The 22,033-nt window shown below is 33.4% G+C and overlaps 2 protein-coding genes across 5 annotated transcripts in view; both read left to right on the top strand.

Moving 5' to 3' along the window:
- Window positions 1-22,033, top strand: part of LOC129953996 (lysosomal alpha-mannosidase-like) — a 424,309-nt gene that overhangs the window by 32,661 nt on the left and 369,615 nt on the right. The gene's annotated exons all lie outside the window — the stretch shown is intronic.
- The window catches only part of LOC129953995 (discoidin domain-containing receptor 2-like), a 226,297-nt gene that overhangs the window by 104,102 nt on the left and 100,162 nt on the right, over window positions 1-22,033 (top strand). For 3 of the 4 annotated variants that reach the window (XM_056067575.1, XM_056067574.1, XM_056067577.1), the window contains 4 exons: window positions 1,825-1,959; window positions 2,583-2,800; window positions 4,560-4,716; window positions 18,606-19,116. In XM_056067575.1, coding sequence (XP_055923550.1) covers window positions 1,825-1,959; window positions 2,583-2,800; window positions 4,560-4,716; window positions 18,606-19,116 — 1,021 coding nt within the window. The remainder of the gene's footprint in view (window positions 1-1,824; window positions 1,960-2,582; window positions 2,801-4,559; window positions 4,717-18,605; window positions 19,117-22,033) is intronic. The other variant, XM_056067576.1, reaches the window with a different exon arrangement.

Here is a 22,033-nt window from a genome sequence, read left to right as displayed (position 1 = left end):
TCTCAATACCTTTATATTCCTAAAAAAAAAATTCAGAACAAATCTGAATTCTGTTAAACATATCTTGACATTTTGTATGTATACCAATTATGAGTGAGGTCATTATAAGTATACACCTTAATTGAAGCCGGTAACATTATTGGTTTGAGAGATTTAGAACATCTTGATATTATGATATTATTGTTTATTCTACAAAATGTATCTTAAGTCTAGATCTTTACTAGTTCTAGAGGCATAGAGGATTAAAAGAAGTTTATCAAAAATACGGAGACCATGGATTTATATTCTACGTTGAAAAATATCAACATTTTCAATTCAACAGACTTCTATAGAAAGTCAATAAAAGAGAATATTGTGTTTTACATAAACTCAAGTTGCCTTAAAAATAGTTCGTACACCGTTGCAATAAAACAGAATTATCATCATTATGCTATTTTGTTAAATTTTGGAATACTTGAAAAATCTTACGGCTTATATATCTCGAAAACTGTAAATCATAATTGTGGTGCATTGAACTTTTTTATATTAAATTTAATTTTCTAAAAAAGCCTCTGACTTTGTTTTCTTTAGTTCTTGTCAATTTCAGGATATTAGCAGAAAAGCAAGAATTTAATTTTACAACAAAAAATATAAATTCTGTGAAAACTTTCTCATCTTTCAATAACTTTTATCTAATTATACAATTTAAGTAGCCCAATTAGTTGTCTCAATTTATACCAATTTAAGGAAATACAAAAATAAGTTAATCGGTATTTTGCTCATTAAAACCAATTCTTTTATCAAAAGCAGCATTTAAATATGCTAAATATGTACATAAGACTTGCCCAAGAAATAATTTCACTCTTTTATCTTGACCTGCATCTTAGCTAGCAAACAAAAATAAAAATAAACTTTAAAAAACACTTAATATCTCAAGGGTGATAATAACACACCATAAAAGAAAAACTTCAAGTAGGAACCCTTAACAAAGAGGTTTTACTTGTTTCACCCTACAGCAATACCCAAACACACTCCAACCTAACTATACCTTTTCCACCCAACACTCAGACTACCCTACTTTAATCTAATTATGTACTCATAGCCGCAAAGCGTTAAAGTGAAATAAAAAGAATGCTTTAAAAGAAGGTAGGTAGGTAGGTTCCTCCTACTCTAGTCACTACTTAGGCCTTTTTCAATCAATTCTTCTCGCCCCATCTTAGACGAAAGAAGATATATTTTCGATCTTAAACCTTTTTGTGTGACCCGTTTTACTATTAGCTTTAGTTCTTGCTTCCCTTAAAATAGGTGCACGGTAAACTTCTTTTGAAAAGTAAAACAAGTTAAAATAAAAAAACTTTCTTGTCCATTCCAACTCCTAAACCATCAAAGAAACTTCATAATGCTTCGCTTGATTTGAAAATATCTTAAAATTTGCTATTTTCAAATCATGGGAAGTTTCGCCTCACAATAGCTGTCTACAATTGTTCATAGGATGAGTAGGATACAATTCTTGAGTTCTCTAGGTTGATGGGAAAATTCATGGTGGAAATTCATTTTTGAAATTTGTTTCTTAAAATATTTCGTTACTGTCTCCGCATCCTTAATGTCTAAGGCAAGGCAATGCTTGTCCGTATGTTTAAGGAATTTGTTGCAATCTTCAAAAAACTACACATATTTTTAGAAAATCTTCTACCTTCCAGAAATCGCATGTTCTTTATTTTTTTTTTAACTCGAAATTCGTTGTTGCCTTAAACCTAACCAAAAAACAATTGTTTTCTTTTTTTTCATGTTACTATTCAAAATCGTGAATATCCTCGAAACCCGACGTCGTTTTTCCCATAATAGTGCCAGTAGTGGGAAATTTCACGGACGAAGAAATAAGTGGGAGTACGTCGCCCCAAGAAACTCCCGAGTACCCATTACAGAGGGATGAAGTTCAAACGAACCCCAGCAAAGGAGAACGCAGCCACGTACCGCAAAGTAAGTTTTTTTTATTTTGTGTCTCTTCAATGTCGAAGTCTCTTCTGGTATCCTCTGGTTTGGCACTCAAACTCAACCTACCTTAATATCGCACCCCGCCCTTAGCGTCTTTTACCAAAGGCATAACAAAAAGAATTTACTCGTTTTTCTATTGTTGCATGCCATCGTCATTTCTATAACCGGCTCCCGAACACATCCGTTATCTTCCCATTTCTCCTTTTTCTTATCATCATCCTCTTTTGTTGAGCTTCATAATGATGCACAGCACATACACCAACCAAAGAACTTCGCTAAAAGAACGAAAAAGGACCAAAAAACACAAAAAAGAAAGATGTCCTAAAAGGAATTCCATTTAGAGCGGTTTTTTGTCTTCTTTATCTACCACACTTCCCACTGCCATTCTTATACAATATACATGTACCTACTTCTACCATTCACATGCTTTATTTTCACTTACTTTATACATTTTGCGGTCTTCCATCATCACTTCCTCGATTTTACACTGGTTATTTCCTCTTTTTCTTCCTTTTTTTCTTTTGGTTTTATGGCTAGTTTTCACTTTATACAGTGTATACTCACAAAATGCGTTTGTGTGAATTGGGTTCTTCTTTTTCATTTTGTAGTAATTTCGCCAAAACCTATCGACCAGGAACCGGAACCAAATTTCGTTGGGGCGATAATAGCCATACTGACTACAATCATCCTATTGCTAGTGGCTGCTATCCTGTTGATAATTGCCAAGAATAAGCGTGCGAGAGGGAGTAATGTCCTTGATGCATTTCAACATACATTCAATCCGGATTCGTTAGGCGCTGACAAGAGGCTTAATATAAACATGAAGGTGAGTTTTATCTTAATTAAAGGAGGAATTTAGTGTGGAAATGGAACTGAACTATGCATATTCTGAGTGTTTGAATAGGTGTCGAATATACACACATATTTGTATACACTCGTTCAGATCAGATTATTTTTTTAAAACGTGTACTTGACGGAAAATACGATCAATAATAAAAATACTTTGGAATATAAGGAAATAGCTACAAATCTTTTTAGACAACAGGTTAGTAGCACTGGTGAAAACAAAAGTATGCATTATTTAATTCACTTCAGGGCTCATAGAAAAATGGCAAGAGAATTCATATCCCAAAAACTGGGGTATGTATTTAAAAAAAATCCTACAAATGCATCAGATTATACAAAATTAATTAAGTATGTTTTTTTTTATTTATTTAAGTTTACTTTTAATTAAACCTCATATTAACAATATACTAGGGAAACATTAAAATATGACCATAATAAATTTCCTGATTTACTCTCTCCATTTATTTTTTTTCCGTTCAAGCTTATCTTTATTTTAAACTTAAGAATTCTAGAAAGTAATTATAGCTTATAGCAAGAGTGTCGGTGGCTCATCAATTCTAGCCTCAAAAGCGCAAAATCAAAAGTAGTATTAATATAAAACAAGAAATCAATGAGAACAAAATTATTTTATAACAAAACAAGCTTACGATATTGGAGCACTGGTTGTAAACAATAATTTCAATCCCACTTGATTTAGATTTAAATCAATTGTCGAAGTGTTAATTAAGAGTTTCATTCTTCCCATAGTTAGTTCCATGAAAGTCAATATGTAGAAACTAAATTCATAAGGAGAATAAATCTCACTATTAATGAGTTTGATTTGTAACCAATTTCAGTATCGAGCTTCTTGGCCCATAAAGCCTAGAATTGGGTCACACAAAATATACATTGAAACGACAATTAATTTCGAATTTTTCTTTTTCATTACTAATTAAAAACAAACATTCTTTAATTAATACTTTTTTCCATGAAGGATTTTGCAATAAGAGGATTTATTTGTGAAGCTGTCATATTTTGAAAAGTTAAAACTAAGGCATTACTTAAAATAGACCGACACTTTTCAACAAAGCATTGAAGTTGTTTTAATTTTCTACAAAAATGGTGACAACTTTAAAGTCAGAATTTGCAAAATAAAATCACTTTTGGGTAGTTCATGAAGCTCCCGAAGCAATTTAAATTCATAGCTTTAATTTTAAGAATGGAAAACTCCCACGTAATAGTAATAAAGTTTTTTATTATTATGTTTATGACTATTGTTGGCCTAGCTGGTTATTCTAGCTGACTGATTATTCGTTCTTAAATAACACCTATAAGCTAACGTAATAAAAATAAAGGTTATATTGCAAGCGGAATACTCGTAAGTGTGGGTGTGGGTTAGAACCCAAAAAAAAGTTCAATCATGTTTTTAAATTCCAAAAAAAGATTTAAAAATGTGTTGTTTTACAGAAAGATTAAATTGTTGTTAGCAAAAAACACCACTTGAACAAATTCTATGAAATATAATGAAGCAGAGTTTTGAAAATGAGCGTTTGTGTAGATATTTTAAATAATACAATAATGCAGAAAAACAAAAAAAATAACCAAATACGGAAAAGTTCTAAGCCACCTACCCACCAACACATGAACCACTCCACCACCTGATATTGATGTACATATATTTTTATTTTTATTTCAAAATGATAAAATCAAACAAAAAAATATATGTATCACAAATTCCTCACTAATCCTTGTTGAATCAGAATTGTCATCTATTTCAGGTTGCAATGGACGACAGTGAATCAATCGATAAGAACAGCCTTTACCACGAACCCTTCAATGTAAATATGTACACAAGTGCGGCAAGCGGATGTTCCATGAACGATTTGCAACGGCATCATGTTACACCCGACTATACAGGTATGATATTTTTTAAAATTCTGTGCAAATCTTCACAACTAATTAAAACAAAATTGAAAGAGAATGCACACAAAAAATGAATTACATAAAAATTAATTCAATTAGGAATATATACATATGTATGTTTGTGTACCGCCATTAATAATAATAGATGATAGTGCCAACTATATTGATGTAAATTTATAGAATAGTTTTGATTTAATTAATGTGGTTTTATGGTGCCGTATTAATATTTATATTCATTGCACTATTTTTATTTAAAGGTTTAGGAACAATGTAGAGTATTTCAATTTAAAATAATTATTTAATTGAATTGGTAAATATTGATAATAATATTGTATTTAATAAAAAATAATTCATTTTTATTATTGAATTTTAAGTCTAATACAAATAAAACAATTAGCCATTGTTAATCTATGATGTTGTTATTATAGAGCTTAATAAAATTATTCTACTGAAAAGTATATTTTGAAACTCAAACGTATAACATGCATAAGTATTTTTATCCGAGTTAAATCAAAAAGGAATTTAAATAATATACACAATTTCTGTTGAAAGCGATTAATAAATGAAAAGTCACTGTCTCTTATATTTTTAGAATTCTATTTAAAAAATTAAACAAACGAAAGTTAATCTATTAAAATGAACCATAGTTCTACTCTCCTTTAACCCAACAGAAAACAATGTTGAGTTGAGTTTTGTAATAATATTGTTTTGAATATTTTTTGTAAAATTCTATTCCATTGTTTTCTAAATTTTTAAACTGAGTATGCAATGGAAAATATGGGATTACCATCGAATCAACCATGATATCCGAACCTGATGTTGTAATCTCTTACCATCTCCTCCAACGACCCAACTGAATGTCGATTCTTCGACTTCTGGTATGTCGAAAAACATTTTTTTGCCAAAAATCACCAAGGAAACTACTTTTTCAACATCTCAAATTGTTTTCGGATTAAAGGCTGCTGCAGGGCAAAAAATATTGTTTCTTTCTTAACTTGCACCGTCTACAAATGCACTTGACATAAAAAATCACTTGTCCGAAAAGCTGGGTTCCCCATTTATGTTAAATGTTGGGAAAGTTTTACATCGTAACCATACTAAGTATTAATCCTTTAAAATACGTGCACCTGACTCAATTTTCCATGTTTTAAACTCACCATCGTTTTGGCCTAAAAGAGTAATAGTTCATGAATTTATGAATAAGTGGAATAACCTTTTTTTCAGTATCGGACAACGCTGAACCACCGTCAAAGTAGCTTAAAAATGTATTAATCTCCTACCAAAACGTAACTTCGGACAAAGTCCAACATGGTTTACAAAAACATTAATAATCTTCCTCACGATATCTCTATCTCTTCTCGTCTTTAGACGTGATCGTAATAACTCAGACGATTCAAACGAAGTTGGTGGCGGAATTCTTGTCGGTTACCTGATTGACGACTTTCGATCAACAAACACTGAAATACTATGCTTGAAAATTAAAATGGCAACAGAAAATTTATTTATTGTATTAGCATATTTACCTCCAAACTCTAAGAACGAGGTTTATGCAAAACTAAACAACTGCATAGAAAGTATTTATATCCCTTTGGAATCTGAAGACGAAGTACTGGTTTTTAGTGATTTTAATTTACCCAATCTCAATTGGATTCAAATTGACGACGATAACTTCTCCGTTCCAATAAACGCTTCATTTTTAAATGAGCTTAAATTAACAGATGGTATATCTTCATGTGGCTTAAGTGAACTCAACGATGTGAAGAGCCGTTTTAAAAAATCACTCGATCTTGTATTTTTCTCCGAAACTATATGCTCTGAAGCTGCTGTGATTTTTTCTGCTGATAAAATTGTGGACGAAAATCGCCATCATCCTGCATTAGACATAGCACTTAATTTAAACATGCCTTCACTTCTTATGCTATCTTATAACAACAAACTAGAATTCAACTTAAATAAGTGTAATTTTGAAAACCTTTGAAATTTATTATGTACGATCAATTGGGATCACTTATTTTTTAATTTAAATATTGACGATATGTGTAACATTTTTTTTTAACTCTTTTGACTATTTCTACAAAAACGATTCCATTTAAAAAGACTCGAAATAACTTGAGTGTTCCACCATGGTTTGATTCTCACGTGTAAAACTTAAAAATCAATAGGAACAAAGCTTGGAAATTATAATCAAACAGGAACTGATGATGATTATATGACGTTCATTATAATAAAACAACTTTTCACTGACTACTCTAACATCCTATATGATGATTATATTCGAAAAATTGAATTAAATCTTAAAACTAATCCTGATAGTTCTTGAAAATTCGGTAATCTTAAAAAGAAATCATGTGGGTGCCCTAACTTAATGACTGATTCGGCATCAAATAGTAATGAGCCGAAAATAATTGCGAACATGTTTGCAAACTACTTCAAAGATGATTTTGTAAATTATAATACTATTAGTTTTCCTAACACATCTACCACTGTTTTAAATTTTCCCCACTTTAATTCTATTAATTTCGTAGACGAATGTTTTAGTCCTGGTCCCGACAGTGTACCATCATCCATTTTAAAGAAATGTACACCCGTTATGCGTTCTTTTCAACACGTCTTTAAGTAACTCGCTGTTTTTTTTACCTGGAAGAGCTCCTTCATAATACCAGTACAAATAAAAGGTCTTTAAAACGAAATTATGAACTACCGACCTATTGCTAAACCATCTGTGATACCTAAACTGTTTGAGTCAATCCTATGAAGCATTCTTTTTTTTACTGTAGTTCAATTATCTTTGATAACCAGCATACAAAATTAAATAAATTGGGTTGAGAACTTGGGCCTAGTGACTTACAACTCCTAACCATTCCTGTGTGCGAGTTCTGTTATCAGGAATGGAGTAGACCTAAAGTTTTAAGCCGAATCCGAACGGCCAATTTGAGAAAGCATTTTTCATGACAAGAATTACTCTTGGAGAATTCGTCAATTACTCGGAAGAGGCAGAACCCGTGATAAAAGCTTTAGATGGCATAGACAGGGATCGAACCCAAGAGCTCTGGCATGACAGTCCAACGCAATAACCATCATGCCACGGGTGATAACCAGCATGGTTTTGTAAAAAAGCGTACAACTGTTACTAATCTGTTTCACTTTACGTCCTTTTGTTTAGATGTTTTTGAAAAACGTGAACAAGGAGATTGTATCTTTAATGATTTCAGCAGGGCCTTTGAAAAATTGTGGCATAAAACATCACTTTTAAAACTATCACAGCAAAGTTTTAACGATTATTGCATACACTGGATCTCCTCATATTTGCAAGATAGACGTTATAGTGTTAGATTTTGTGATGAGTGTTCAAGTTCATTTGTTGTGAATTCTGATGTCCCTCAGGGTCGTTACCTTGGTCTTATTTTATTTGTTTTATTTATAAATTACTTGGTTTTTATCATACAAAATGTGTCTGCCCTGTGACCCCAGAGTAGTCACCTTGGTCCTATTCTATTTGTTTTATTTATAAATGACTTGGTTTCGATCTTACGAAATTCGTCTGTCCTAATGTATGCTGATGTCATTAAAATTAAAAAAAAAATTAACTCTACATCTGACTGTCTTCTCTTACAAGAAGTTTTAATATTATTTAAGGAATGGTGCAATAATAATCGTCTTCTTGTTTTAAATGTTGACAAATGTGGAACCATGAGTTTTCATTCTTGTCCTTTAAGTAGATATGTATTTGCTGAGTTGGTTGTTGTCTTAGATTCTAAACTAACATTTTATGAACATATTAACTCCATAGTTAAAAAAAAGGTTTCATTAAGAGATTCGGTCGTTATTTCCGTGACCTATATGTTTAAAATTACTTTTTGTTTTATCTGTGAGATCAGTCCTGGAATATTCCTGTACAGAACGGTCACCTTACTACGCCGCACACCTCACAAGACTCGAAGTCATTCATAAAAGATGTTTGCGTTTTTGTCTACGATCGCTACATTACCGCCTTATTCACAAAGACTTTTTCTCATAAATCTTTCTTCTTTGACAAATCATAAAACGTACTCGCAGTTTTGTTTTATTATTGGAATACTAAACGGACAAATTTCATCACCATCAGTTCTCGGTAGTTTAAACTTTAGTTGTAGTCGTTCAAGTATAAGACTACAGAAACCACTGCAATCTGTAATAAATTTCACTCTTGTATTTATTCACCAAATGATAATATAAAAAGTATAAGTTGCAAATCAATATTTTCAACAGTCTTTAACTTAAGTTTTATATTCTATGATTGTAGATTTTATTGTTAAGAATTTTTAACGTTAGTATTTAACAAATTATAAATATATAAGAATACAAGAGAGTACAGAAAAATGAATTTCCTTCTTATAATGCAACGCAATTCTTTTCAAAGAAAATTGTACATACGAGTATTTGTAAAAAAGAAAAACTATTCGTATAATGAGATATGTACATTCATGATATTTTTGTTTTTAGGACACTAGTGAGTGGGGTTAATATTGACTAAATTTATACGAGTTCATTAGAAACTTTACATATATGGAAGATATGTCTAAAATGTGCCATTAAGTGTGGAACATGACATTATTCAAACCCCACGGATCAATTTCAACGAAAACAGTGGCACGGATCCGAGTGGTCAAATTTTTAATAACTTTTCCGCATAGATCCGGCAGGATTTTACCTTTTGTATGTGTCCGTGGATTGAGGTTTATTATTTATTTGTACACATCTGCAATTTGAAGAAACCTCACAAGAAAAGGGTTAGGTACGTCAAATCACACGACCTTTGAGCAAACAAACATTTTCCTGGCGGAGATAGCCTAACCCGCTTCCAGGTAGAATTGTAGAGTCCAATACATATTTTCTTGTAACGCTATTTAGGTTAGAGTTCAATATTTTTTTTAAACTCCAAAAGTGTTTCCATGAATTATTGATTCGTCTATTTATTTCTTTTTCGTCTTGATTTTTTAAATGTTTTATTTGTCCTAGGTACACGTTGTCTTCAACGTCGATTTTCAAATAAAATTATTTTCCTATTAACTTCGTATGTCCGTACATTTTTTTCGTCGTCCATAGCTCAAGAACCAGAAGAGATATCGACTTTAAATAAATTTTGTTATATTGATAATAAGGCAGAAAGGGCTCTCAAAAAAATTTCGTAGGTGTTTTTTCTACCATAGCAGTTTAAAATAAAGGCGAACATTTTGGTTAACCCTAAATATGTCATGAACCAAAAACGTTTTTAAAAAAAATCCAATTAACAGTTTTTTTTATAAATCAAAAAATCTGAAAAAAATGAAACCTCGAAAATTATACGAACACAAAACGATTTTATCTTCTTCGGTTCTTGATATTAATTGATATTGATATTAATTTAATTCATCTAATTTGTAAAAATTTAAGAAATTCTACTAAAATGTGTAAACAAATTTTCCCCTAAAAATCTATTTATCAAAACTAATTTCCTTATATGAATAAAATTGTTGGTAATTTTAAAATTTGTGAGAATAATTCAACTTACAACTTTTTTAACCCAACACGAAAACCTAAAAACTTTTATGCAAGACAAATAGACATACGGGATGGGAAGTTATTAGTGTGGGTCGCATCCCAGATTCTTTTTCTTGTATATGTTTCTGCCTGATAAGAATCATATGCCATATGACTTTGTATTTCACAGTATCAAAAGCTTTTGCTTGGTCGATGCAGTATTTCAAAATACAATTATGGATTAAAAAGATTTTTGTCCCTCTATTTGTTTATTCTCTCCACTCTTGAAAGAAGGTATTGTTAATTATTAATTGTAAACATTCTTTATATAATTGAACTTTCTATTGAAAGTCGTATTACCAAAGCATCTTATTTCGAATGAAACCTTTATAATAAAAGGTGACCTCTCCCTAGCTCATCAACCAAAAACTGGTCTCATCTTCTTTTGAAACTCAAAAATACAAAATCTGAACAATTTTAGTCTTAAAAGATAAGAAAGGTATTGGTTAGGTACCTTAAAAATTTCTCTCCCTTGGTGATTTTATAATAAACTTATCAAAAACTTAAACAGTTCCAATTTCCCTTTATACAAATTATGTTTTATATTAATATTACAATCATACGGCCCATAGTGTCTTATTCTAAAGCCAATGTATAGGCAAATTGGAAAACAAAAACTCCCAGGTAATGAAAAATATTAACCGCATACAAATGGCGAATCCACTTGAGTGCTTTTTACATTTGAATATAAATTCCATTTGCTTCAGCTCATGAATATTTTCTCCTGATTGCTGCTACTCTAGCTGAGAAAATTACATATACATTGGTACCTGATTCTTTTTATTTTATTTTCTATAAAATGCAATATAAGCTAACCATATTCCTTTCCTGTATCTCTGTCTTTGGGTATATCTATTTATGGAAAACTTCTTAGTCAGGCTTTTTCATCTTGGCTACATACAAAATATACAACAGAGTATGTGCTAGTGTCTTGTACCTTTGGCAAACGCTAAAACTAAATAAATATTCTATTTCAAGGTCTCTTTTTGACTCCTGCCCAGGTTAAGTTAAAGGAAAGGTACAAACTTTCAGACCAAACCAGACCAGGCAAGGCAACACAGCACCCTCTGGCAGGAGAACAGAACTTTCGTGCAATGACATTGGTTCTCTTTGGAAAAATTAGATTCATTATTCAATTCAAAGGCCTTGAGGAACGTACAGAACAAAATGCAAGAAAACAAAGTATAGTAAAACGAAAATGCTCAGTAAAAAACGGAACACAAGTTTGCAAAAACTTTTCCCATTTCAAGTATCGTTCTCATCGCAACCTTAAGACTGTTTCGTTCAGTGGATATCCTCTATGCGTCTTTTACTATTTGTTTCTGCAACCCACCAAACTAAGTATAAGTTTTCTCCAATAACATCCAACCTCTACTCCTCCACTTCTTCCAGTGCTTCTTCTTGTTTTACTAGCATAAGCTGCTCGAGAATTCTATTCATGGAATGACCCAAATTGGCTCGCGAAAATAATATTAACAGCAAATAACAATAGGATCCTAGTTATAAAATGTGGTATTAAACAAATTTATTCTATGAAATATATACGAACTATAAATATCCACATGTGGAACACACAGTACGAATACAATAATTGCGATCCAGAATCACCACAAAACTACTCATATGGTGATAAGAAACACGCCACACACTGTCGAGTTATCATATACAATAGGACAATCTTTTCATTACTTTTTGGCGAATGTTGAAAAAAATACTTTCAGTTCTATATGCACGAAAGGGAGAAAAAGTTTTTCGATTTTCTTTCCACGGAACCCACACTGCCTGAATCAGGCCAAAAACACGAAAACCTGTCCTTGGGACTACTTTTGGTTCACAAAATACAAACGTGAAAATAGAAGAATTTTGGGCGCTTGAAACTGCCTCATTTTTATTTTGTTGTTTAATATTAAACTCTAATGAAAATAAAATTTGATTGCTGAATAAACTGAAAAAACCTTTACCATCGAAATTTAACAAAATCCTTCTTTAAAATACACACTCTATCTACATGTTGGTACAAAACTGTGAAAACCCCCAAAGATTGATTTTTCTTTTATCAAAAATATTCCTTTATATTGAGAAAAAATGAATTGACCTTATTTCCTCAACCAACTTAGGTACATAAGAATTTGTTAATTTCATTATTCAAATTATTATTATTTATTTATTTATTTTTATCAGTAACATATTAAAATATATTACAAATAGTACATTTAAGAGCACTAGCAGCTAGACTATCGGCTCTTTGTATTGAAAGTATTATAATTTAAGTTTAAGTAGTGTTAAAATAATGGTGTTTGTATGCGTTCCACTCTTTTTGGTTGTTTTCGCAAATTTTGGAACGGATAAGTTTTATTAGATCACTCTCTGAGTACATGTCGAACGTATGAACCGGAGCCATTCGTGCGTTGTTAGCTGCTTTGTCGGCTAATTCGTTGCCTAGTATACCAACGTGTCCAGGAGTCCATATTAACTTTAGTTTATTGGTTTTTGTAATTAGTATGTCTCGGATTTTAGAGATGATCATAGAGCTGTTTGAAGGATTCAAAATAGCTTGTAGGACAGAAAGACTATCAGAGCATATTGCCCATTTGCCTGATACATTAGAATATTTTTTTATCGCTTCTAATATTGCTATAGCTTCTGCTGTAAAAATAGAAGTTATATTAGGCAGGATGCCTTGAACAGATATGTTGCCATCTTTTGATATGACTGCAAATGTGGTGTTGTATTGGTTTTTTGATCCGTCTGTGAACAACATTTTCCATCCAGATTTGGAATGATTGAAGGAAATTTGGGTAAACATTTTTTTATATAACACGTCGTTGGTACTTTGTTTTTTGAATTCCGAGAGGGTGAGGAGGATTGATTCTGTGTTAAGAAGACTCGGTGGGTGAGATGGTGTATATTTTTGGTTACATCGATAGGGTATTTCCATTTGTTTCCCCGTTTCCAGTATGGTGTGGATAGTAGAACGGATTCGTCTGGGTCTTTTATGTGATGCAGCCAGTTTGATATCTTTATCTATAACAGATCCCGTTAAAAAAGTTAATTTGGGTAAAAGCCTGGCGATAGCACTAGAATGGCGTTCTTCAATTGTTGGAAGCCCAGCTTCAGCAAGAATGTTTCTGATTGGGCTGGTTGGAAAGGCGTTGATACTTCTTCTTGCAGCTTGATGATAGGAAGGTTTGAAAATGTTACGTGTTGTTTTTGGGGCGGATCCGTAGATAGAGAGAGCGTAATCAATCTTACTCAATACTAACATTTTAGTTATTTGACATAGGGAGTTTATGTGTACATTGCTTTTGTTTGATGAAAGATATTTTATTATATTCAGTCTAGCTGCTAGTGATTTTTTTAAATAAGTACAGTGGTCTTTCCAATTATATTTACAATTAAAGACTAAACCTAAAATACATAGACTGTTTACATTTACAATTTGAATATTATTAATTTCAAGATTAAAATTAAAACAATTTTTTTTTCTACAAATATGAAGTATTTTACATTTGCTTAGAGATAATTTAGAGCCAGAGAGCGTTGACCATTCATTGATATCTTTTAATAAGTTTAAAAATAAGTTTTTGGTGAGTTCTTGAGCATTGTGTTTACAAAGGATGTATGCATCATCTGCATAGACACAATGATCTAGATCTTTGTATTTAGAGATAATAGAATTTATTTCATCAAAAGCAATGGAAAATAAAATTACTGATAATGGTGATCCTTGAGGGATACCGTTGTCAAGTGGAAATGTTTTAGAAAAACAATTACTAACTTTTACCGAAAATTTTCTGTTAGTTAAAAATGATTTTATGTAATTGAAAATATTTGGGCCGATGCCCCATTGTCTTAATTTTTGCAAAACGAGGTGAATACCGATTCGGTCGAAGGCTTTTTCAAAATCAAGGGCCAAAACGGACACATGATTTCGAGCAGATAGAGCGTTTGAAATTACATAATCAAGATGAAGAAGGGCGTCAGTACAACCTCTTTTGGGCTTAAACGCAACTTGTTTATTGCTTAAGACTTTTTTAAATTCAGTAAACCACAAGATTCGATTGGCAACAATTTTTTCAAGTACCTTAGAAATACAAGGCAGTAAAGATATTGGCCGATAGCTATCAATAATGTCGATATCTTTCTTTGGTTTTAAAATAGGGATGGTTGTAGCTGTTTTCCAGCTTTGTGGTATGACACCACTGTCAAATATTTTATTGTAAAGGTTAAGGAGTCTAAGTTTAGTGAATTTTGGAAGGTTTTTGAGCATAGGATATGGTACTCTATCCCGACCAGGGGTCTTACCTTTGACTACACTCAAGCAACTTTCCAATTCAAGAGAACTGATTTTGACTTCAATTCGTTTTGCTGCAGCGTTTTGAGTGGGTAGAACAGGTGATGTGAGATATTCATTTTTGTTGGTATTAAATTCTGATGAGAAATTTGAGTTGTTACCATTACGAGACCATGTCTCAGCAAAAGCGTTTGATTGTTGTTCAGGGGTTGTGGCAAAGCTATTGTGCGTTTTTATTGAACTAGAGAAGGTGGTTTTAGAACTCCCTGTTAATGTACGAATGTTTTGCCATACTTGATTTATTGGGGAGTTGGGGTTAATTCTACTAGTGAACTCTTCAAAGGATTTTGTTTTACTCGTTCTCATAAGTTTTCTAAACCTAGCATTAGCTTTCTTGTATGCTAGTAAGTTGACTTGGTTGGGACTTTTTTTAAAAGACCGCCAGGTTCTGACTTTTTCGGCTCTAAGCATAGCTAATTCTTTATTCCACCAAGGAACAGATCTTTTTTTAAGATCTGTAGGTGAAGTTTGAGGAATAGAATTGTTGGCAGCATTACGAATGGTTTTGAGAATTTTTGCAGCTTCTTTGTTGACACAAGTGAAGTTAGGTTCAGGTGGAATGTTTTGGAAGCTGTTTTTGAACTTGTTCCAGTTAGCACGTTGGATGATATATCTTGGACTATGTACCTGAAGATTATGCTGTGAGCTAAGTTCAATAAATGCTAGGATTGGAAAGTGGTCACTGCTATACAATTCTTTAAGTGCACACCAAGATGTTTTCGTTATTAAATCAGAGGTGCAGCAAGTAATATCAATATGAGTTAGTGTGTTGTGTGTTGAAAAATGTGTAGGAGATCCGTCATTTAATAAAGACAGATTTGATTTTATAATAAAATCTTCAAAAATTGCCCCACGTTTAGTGGTTTTTGGAGATCCCCAAAGTTGGCTCCACGAATTAACATCCCCCATCAATATGAAAGGAGTGTTAACTTGTTTTATAATGTTAACTAAATCTCTGTAAGCGAAATTTTGATCAGGGTGAATGTAAATACAGATAATTGTTAGTTTGATACTTGACAAAATTTCGACTGCTGTTAAAAGTATATTCGAGTTGATTTGTAGTAGTGTGTGGGGGATATTATTTTTAATAAGGATACCAACTCCCTGTTTGCAAGTGTTGATGTGAGAGAAATTATTAAAATAAGCAATATATGGTTTAGGTATAAAGGGAACTGTATTATAGGCGCAATGCGTCTCTTGTAAACAGATAACATCTGAATTGAATTCTTTTATCAGAAGGTTCAATTCGTCGTAGTTGTTAATAAATCCTTGGATGTTCCATTGCATGAATTTGAGTAGTGATGTGTTATTTGTGAGATTGGGTATTTTGTTGAAGGTGGTATGGTGAGCTGGCCGATGCTTTCGACTGCGGAGGAGAGAGTAATCCCAACCTAGAGCGGATGGGCTCGCTTCCCCCTCCCCAGGTGAGAGCACCGGCTGAATTTTGGAGGTTGAAGGTTTTTCATTATATTTGTTCATTGTGTTCTGTTTGGTGAGCAGTCATATCGACTGATTGATCTATAGATATTGGAGTTGATTTAGTTTGTTTTAATGTGTTTAATTGCGGGAGTTGGTTTGAGTTTGGAGAACTGGAGATTAGATTTTGATGATTGTGCTTTTGTAAATAATTGAGATTTGGAAGAGTTGGTTGATCATTATTAATAGAGGAGTTGGAAAGGGATATGGGAGAGTAATGAAGAGAATTCGATTTAAGAGCAATTTGTTCTGCGAGAGGTAGCTTATCAGAGAAGGATGTCGTAGTTTTCAGAGAATCAATATGAGAGGTGTGAGGAGGAGAAAGAGATGAGTTATTTGGTATTTGATTAGGGATAGACTTTTGTTTTAAAGTAAGAGATGTACTTTCGAGTGGATTTTGTAGAGTAGGAGGAATAGATAGAGAGTTATTTGTTTTATCGGTAGAGTTTTGAGGTGAACTTGCGGGGGCAGATTGAGGAGCGTTGACTAATTGTTTAACTCTTTCTGCATAAGCAATGTTAATAGACTTAACAAGTTCGGGGTTTTGTTGGTTGTAAGCACGCTTGGCTTCAGCCATACTACATTTTTTTGTGTTTTGATGATTAAGATGTTTTTGTTTTGGAGGTATTTAGGGCAAGTTTTTGAAGAGGCGGAGTGCTTATCTAAGCAATTAGCGCACATAATCCGTGAGCATATGGATGGTTCGTGAAATGGAGAATTGCAGTGTTCACAAATTTTTTGATCTTTTGAACAGCGTTTAGTCGTGTGGCCCAGTAATTGGCAATTGCGGCATCTCATGGGAGAGGGAATGTACTCTTTTACCTTTGCTTTATACCAACCGATCTCTACGGTTTAAGGGGCTTGGTATAAATCAAATGTGAAGAGCATTAAGCCTGTATGTTGGTATTTATTTGTATCAATTTTTTTTGAGAACTTATATACTTCGCTTACTCCCTGATCTTTCATTTCTGCTACAATCTCAGCTTCACTGACAGTAATAAGCCAAGGGGCATACACAATGCCTTTGGAAGAGTTAAGTTGTTTGTGTAGAGAAACGATAACTGGGATTTGATTTGCGAGATTTTTTATTTTCAGAAATCTGTCTGCGATTTGCTGATTTTTGACCAAAATAAGAATACTACCATCTCTCAAGAAGGAAATATTTTCATAATAAGTACTGATAGAATCAATAGATTTTCTTAGTATAAAAATACTTACAGTTGAAAGCGGAGTTTTTTGTGGGTCTTTAGCAGAAATAACAATAAATCGAGGATTTTTTGTGTTTTGCTGTTGCGGCAATGCTGGGAATTCATCAACACAATTTTTGTTTTTTTTTGCCCTAGGTTCTAGCGACGAGTTATCATACAAACCATCGTAGTAACCTGGGGGTTTCTTTTTAGAACCCGTCTCCGGGCCCATGCTTTATTTTAAACCAAAATAGGGTTATGTTTTCACACAAGCAAAATTGAAAAAGAAGAGAAAAAAATTAAGAAAATAATAACTTGAAAAAGGGAGAAAACTGAATTGTCAATTGAAGCACGAATCAACGAATAAAGACGTCTCTTAATCGATGTTCTCGCTTTGAAAGCTAGTCTACGACTGATTATTCAAATTGTATGCTTTTAATAATACAAAATAACGAGTTAAAATTAATCTGAACTTTTAATATTAATTTATAGTTCTTACCTTCGCAATTCTTCAATAAACAAAAAGAGTGATTATTTTGTGCAAAGAGTGTTGATCTTCTTCGTATCTGCAAGCATATTAAAAAATAATTTGGTTGGCGCAACAATCCGTTAAGAACTCGGGCCTAGTGACTTACCACTCTCAAACATTCCTGTGTACGAGTACTGTTGTCAGGGATAGTGGTGATGGAGGGGACCTACAGTAATGCAGTGCCCTTGAAAAAAACTTTAGATGGCATAGGCAGGGATCGAACACAGTCCAACGCACTACCCACCATGCCACGGGCACTACGTGCAAGCATATTCATTTTTTTTAATAAATGCAACTCTTCATATGAAGTTTCAATAAAATAGTGTAAGTTCGAGGATACCCTCTATTGAAAAACCAATTCCTTAAGCAAAAACTTATCCAAATTTTAAATATTTGTTACTCGCAAATCTATAAAGCTACAAATAAACGCAAATTATTTTACTTAGATTTCTCAAAAATATGAGGGATTGTTTGGTTTTCTTGACATTTTTTGGACAATAATAGTTATTTTAAAAAATGTAAGTCCATATTTTTTACTCTTGTCTGAGTTGTACTGAGTCTAATAATAAATTTTTTGAGATACACACTTAATTTAAGAAATTATGATTTATAAGGCGTTGGTTTTAATTTAAAAATATTAATTTTCTCATTTTTTTGTAAAAACACTTTAAAAAAACATTATTTTTTGCACTACCCTATACAATTTGTATGCTGCTTAACCTGCTTGTCTCATTCTCTAAAATGCCCTTTACCTCTGTTTTATTATATTTTCTATTAGATGTACCGGATATTGTATGCCAGGAATATGCCGTCCCACATATGCAGGACCTCATACCAAAAGTACCGGGTGGCTATGTTGGGGTACGCATGACACCACCACCACCATTGAATAATATATTCCCAAAACCGCCACCACCGGTCCCACCGCCACCCACAGAGAAATATTATGCAGCCACAGCGATTTGTAAGCCGATACCGAATGGCAATAGCAACACTGGCATTGGATCCAACACTGGCACCGGCACCAGCAGCAGTCTTTTGGGAGTTGGTGGTCCAAATGGGTTTGTTGGAGGAACGGGAGTCAACACGACAGCCACAACTCCAACCGGGACGATAAATTCAACCCCAACAGCTCCACCGATGAATCCATATGGTGATGTCGATGCAATTTCAACCGACGAGGATTTAATACAGCTGCAAGAATTTCCAAGGCAATCCTTAGTTATTGTCGAGAAATTAGGCTGTGGTATCTTTGGTGAATTACATTTATGCGAAACCAAAGGATTAAGGTAAGGACTTTCTTTACACACATATATAAAAACCCACCTCATATCTCCATACACATATTTATATATGAACCTAGATGCGAACACATAAATATTCATAGCCAGTACATATAAATGTAGTCTATACCTTGGAAAGATAAAAGTTTTTTCATACTTAACATGTCTGCATATCTCCGTCCATCTCCTCTCGTTACTTCTATGTCCGCTCCATTTATCCTTAGTCTAATGTTGAACTCAAATCACCTTCTTCATCTGTTGATAAGCAGTTGTTTGAAGAATTTTGTTGTAGGATGTTTAAATTTAATACACACAAAAGTCCTTTTAAATAAGAGGAGAATGATTGCGGTTATTGAATACCAAAGATAAAGTCAATTCCTAAATTGACAGCACACAGTGGGACCAAATAGCTGGCTGACGATCTGACTACATGGTTAACATAACTTTTAATTTATTCTATGACTTTGGGTTTTGAACACATCACAGCCGAGATATGTCAGATGTATTTTCCTTATTAGGATATGATAATTATTAAGACAGACACACAAGGAGCTTCGTTCGGTCAACATGTCATCTCTTATACAAATATATAGTATTGTATATCGTGGCATATTTAATACGAGTGGGTATACAATATAATTTTTGTAGTTAATTAAAATTAATAGGTTTAACCCAGTTTAAAGAAAGGTAGCTTTTGACAGGCCATGTATACAGAATTAATTAGTTAAGTCAAATATTGACCTTTTAAATCTTTTGTCCATACTCTGTAAATTAAAATTCTTTTTGTTTGCATTTGAATGTTTTGAATACCAATAACAGTGCTTCTCTTTTTACGTAAAGATACTACAAAAAGAACTAATAATAATTTAACCATTTTTTTTGTTTACGAAAGTGCTTATATACGCTCCGGGTACATTTTTTGATAAATCAAGTCCGTTCAATTGAAATTGAATCCATATTATTAAATCCTTTTTCGATCTAACGAACGGATATGAAAATATCCAAAAATACAATATTCTAGATTCCATTCCGATTTTATAGTGAAAAGTAATAACTATCCGTTTTCGAGAAATTTCACTTTCAAAACAAAACTCAGAAATAAGAGAGTTTTAATTTAATCGGGCAATTTCCGATAAAAAAAGTTGAAAATTTAATATTTTTCGTATAATACTTCCAGGAAATACTTACTTAAGGTGACGCCCAGTTTGAACAAGGGCATCACCCAACAAACTTCTCCATCGGGCTCGGTCCCTAGCTAGATCAATTTCTACTTGTGCGCGCCAAATGATCCGTGATCTTCATCTACTACGCCGCCGTCCTGTGGGTGTTGAATAGAAAACTTTCCGGGCCGGAGCATTGGTTTCCATGCGCTCTACGTGACCCAGCCATCTTAGTCGTTGGACCTTTACCCTTCTGGCTGAGTCTACGTCGCTGTACAGCCCGTACAGCTCGTCGTTCCATCTTCTCCTCCACTCCCCTTCGATGCATACGGGATCGTAGATAACACGAAGAACTTTTCTCCCGAAGCAACCGAAGGGGCTATCATCCGGCTTTCATAGACTATGCTTCTGCCACGATAGCAGGACGGGGATGATGAGGGTCTTTTGAGGACACTTTGGTCCCTCAAGAGAGGGCTTTGCTACTCAATTGCTTTCTTAGCCCAAAGAAACAGCGGTTAGCAACAGTAATTCTTCGTTTTATCTCATCGCTGGTGTTGTTTTCTGTGTTTATAGCGGAGCCTAGGTAGACGAAGTGACGTTTTGGCCAAGATGTCGGTGTTGTAAGTCCTTGACGACAGCATGTACTTTGTTTTGTCCTCAATAACCGTTTTGTCGTTTTTGCAGCCTGTGCCACAATACTTACTAAAGCATCATTGACATCACGCTGAGTTCTTCCGACTATGTCAATGTCATAAGCATATGCTAGTAATTGGACAGACTTTTTACAGATAGTACCTTTTTTGACATCGAAAGGTTCCGTTAAGTTGTTTCCAACCTTTAGGGAGCAGCGTGGTCATCCTGCACAAACGGGCAAGTTTGTCAGGGATGCCAAAACTAGACATGGCGTCTACACAGCTCGTCCATGAAGATACTGCCACATGCGGCCTTGAAATCGTTGAAAAGTCAGTGGGTATCGATTTGATGTTCTTGAGATAGTGGATCAATATTTGATCGACTGTGAACATCCCTGGTCTAAGACCACACTTATAAGGACCTATTAAGTTGTTGACGGTGGGCTTTAGACGTTTATAATTACGGCAGAGAAGGTTTTGTAAGCGATGTTAAGTAGATTGATTCCTATATAGTTTCTCCAGTTTAGAGGGTCCAGGAAACTCTTTCTTAAATAAAATAAAGTTAAAATTAAAATGTTAAAAGTTGTTAGATTCAGTTTTCATGTTTTCTAAAGAAATTTACAATTTGAATATATAATTTTAAGAATTAAAAAAAAAACAAGGAGGAGATTTATAAACACTACACATAGCTTGCGAAGTAAATGCATTAAATATCTAAGTTCTGAAATTATCTGTTCAGGAGAAAGATAACCACTCTAATGCCCCTATATACTTTTATTTTAAGAGCATATATCAGCAATCAAAGTTTTTATTTAACACACACTGGCACTCTTCATGACATGACCCTTTCATAAAATTCCCCCACTCAAACAATAAAGCACAAAGTCGCTTAATCTCTAAAAGTCGAGTTCGAATCTATTCTAACCGCGAATACGCCCAAAATAGACCACATATGTATGTAAGATAGGTACTCTGTCCATGTCCACCACATCTTAAATGATCCTCCAAAGTCAGCATTAGCAACCATCAGTATTGTCAATACACATCCTCATTCACGAATGTATATCCCATATCAACCCCATCAAAACAATCCTTGTGCCAACCCAAACTCCTTCCTCGTATTTAATTAAC

Source organism: Eupeodes corollae, chromosome 1 (genome assembly GCF_945859685.1).
Source record: "Eupeodes corollae chromosome 1, idEupCoro1.1, whole genome shotgun sequence".
Taxonomy (NCBI): Eukaryota; Metazoa; Arthropoda; class Insecta; order Diptera; family Syrphidae; genus Eupeodes; species Eupeodes corollae.
The sequence above is the reverse complement of the archived record's forward strand: the minus strand, read 5'-3'. Positions and strand labels throughout refer to the sequence as shown.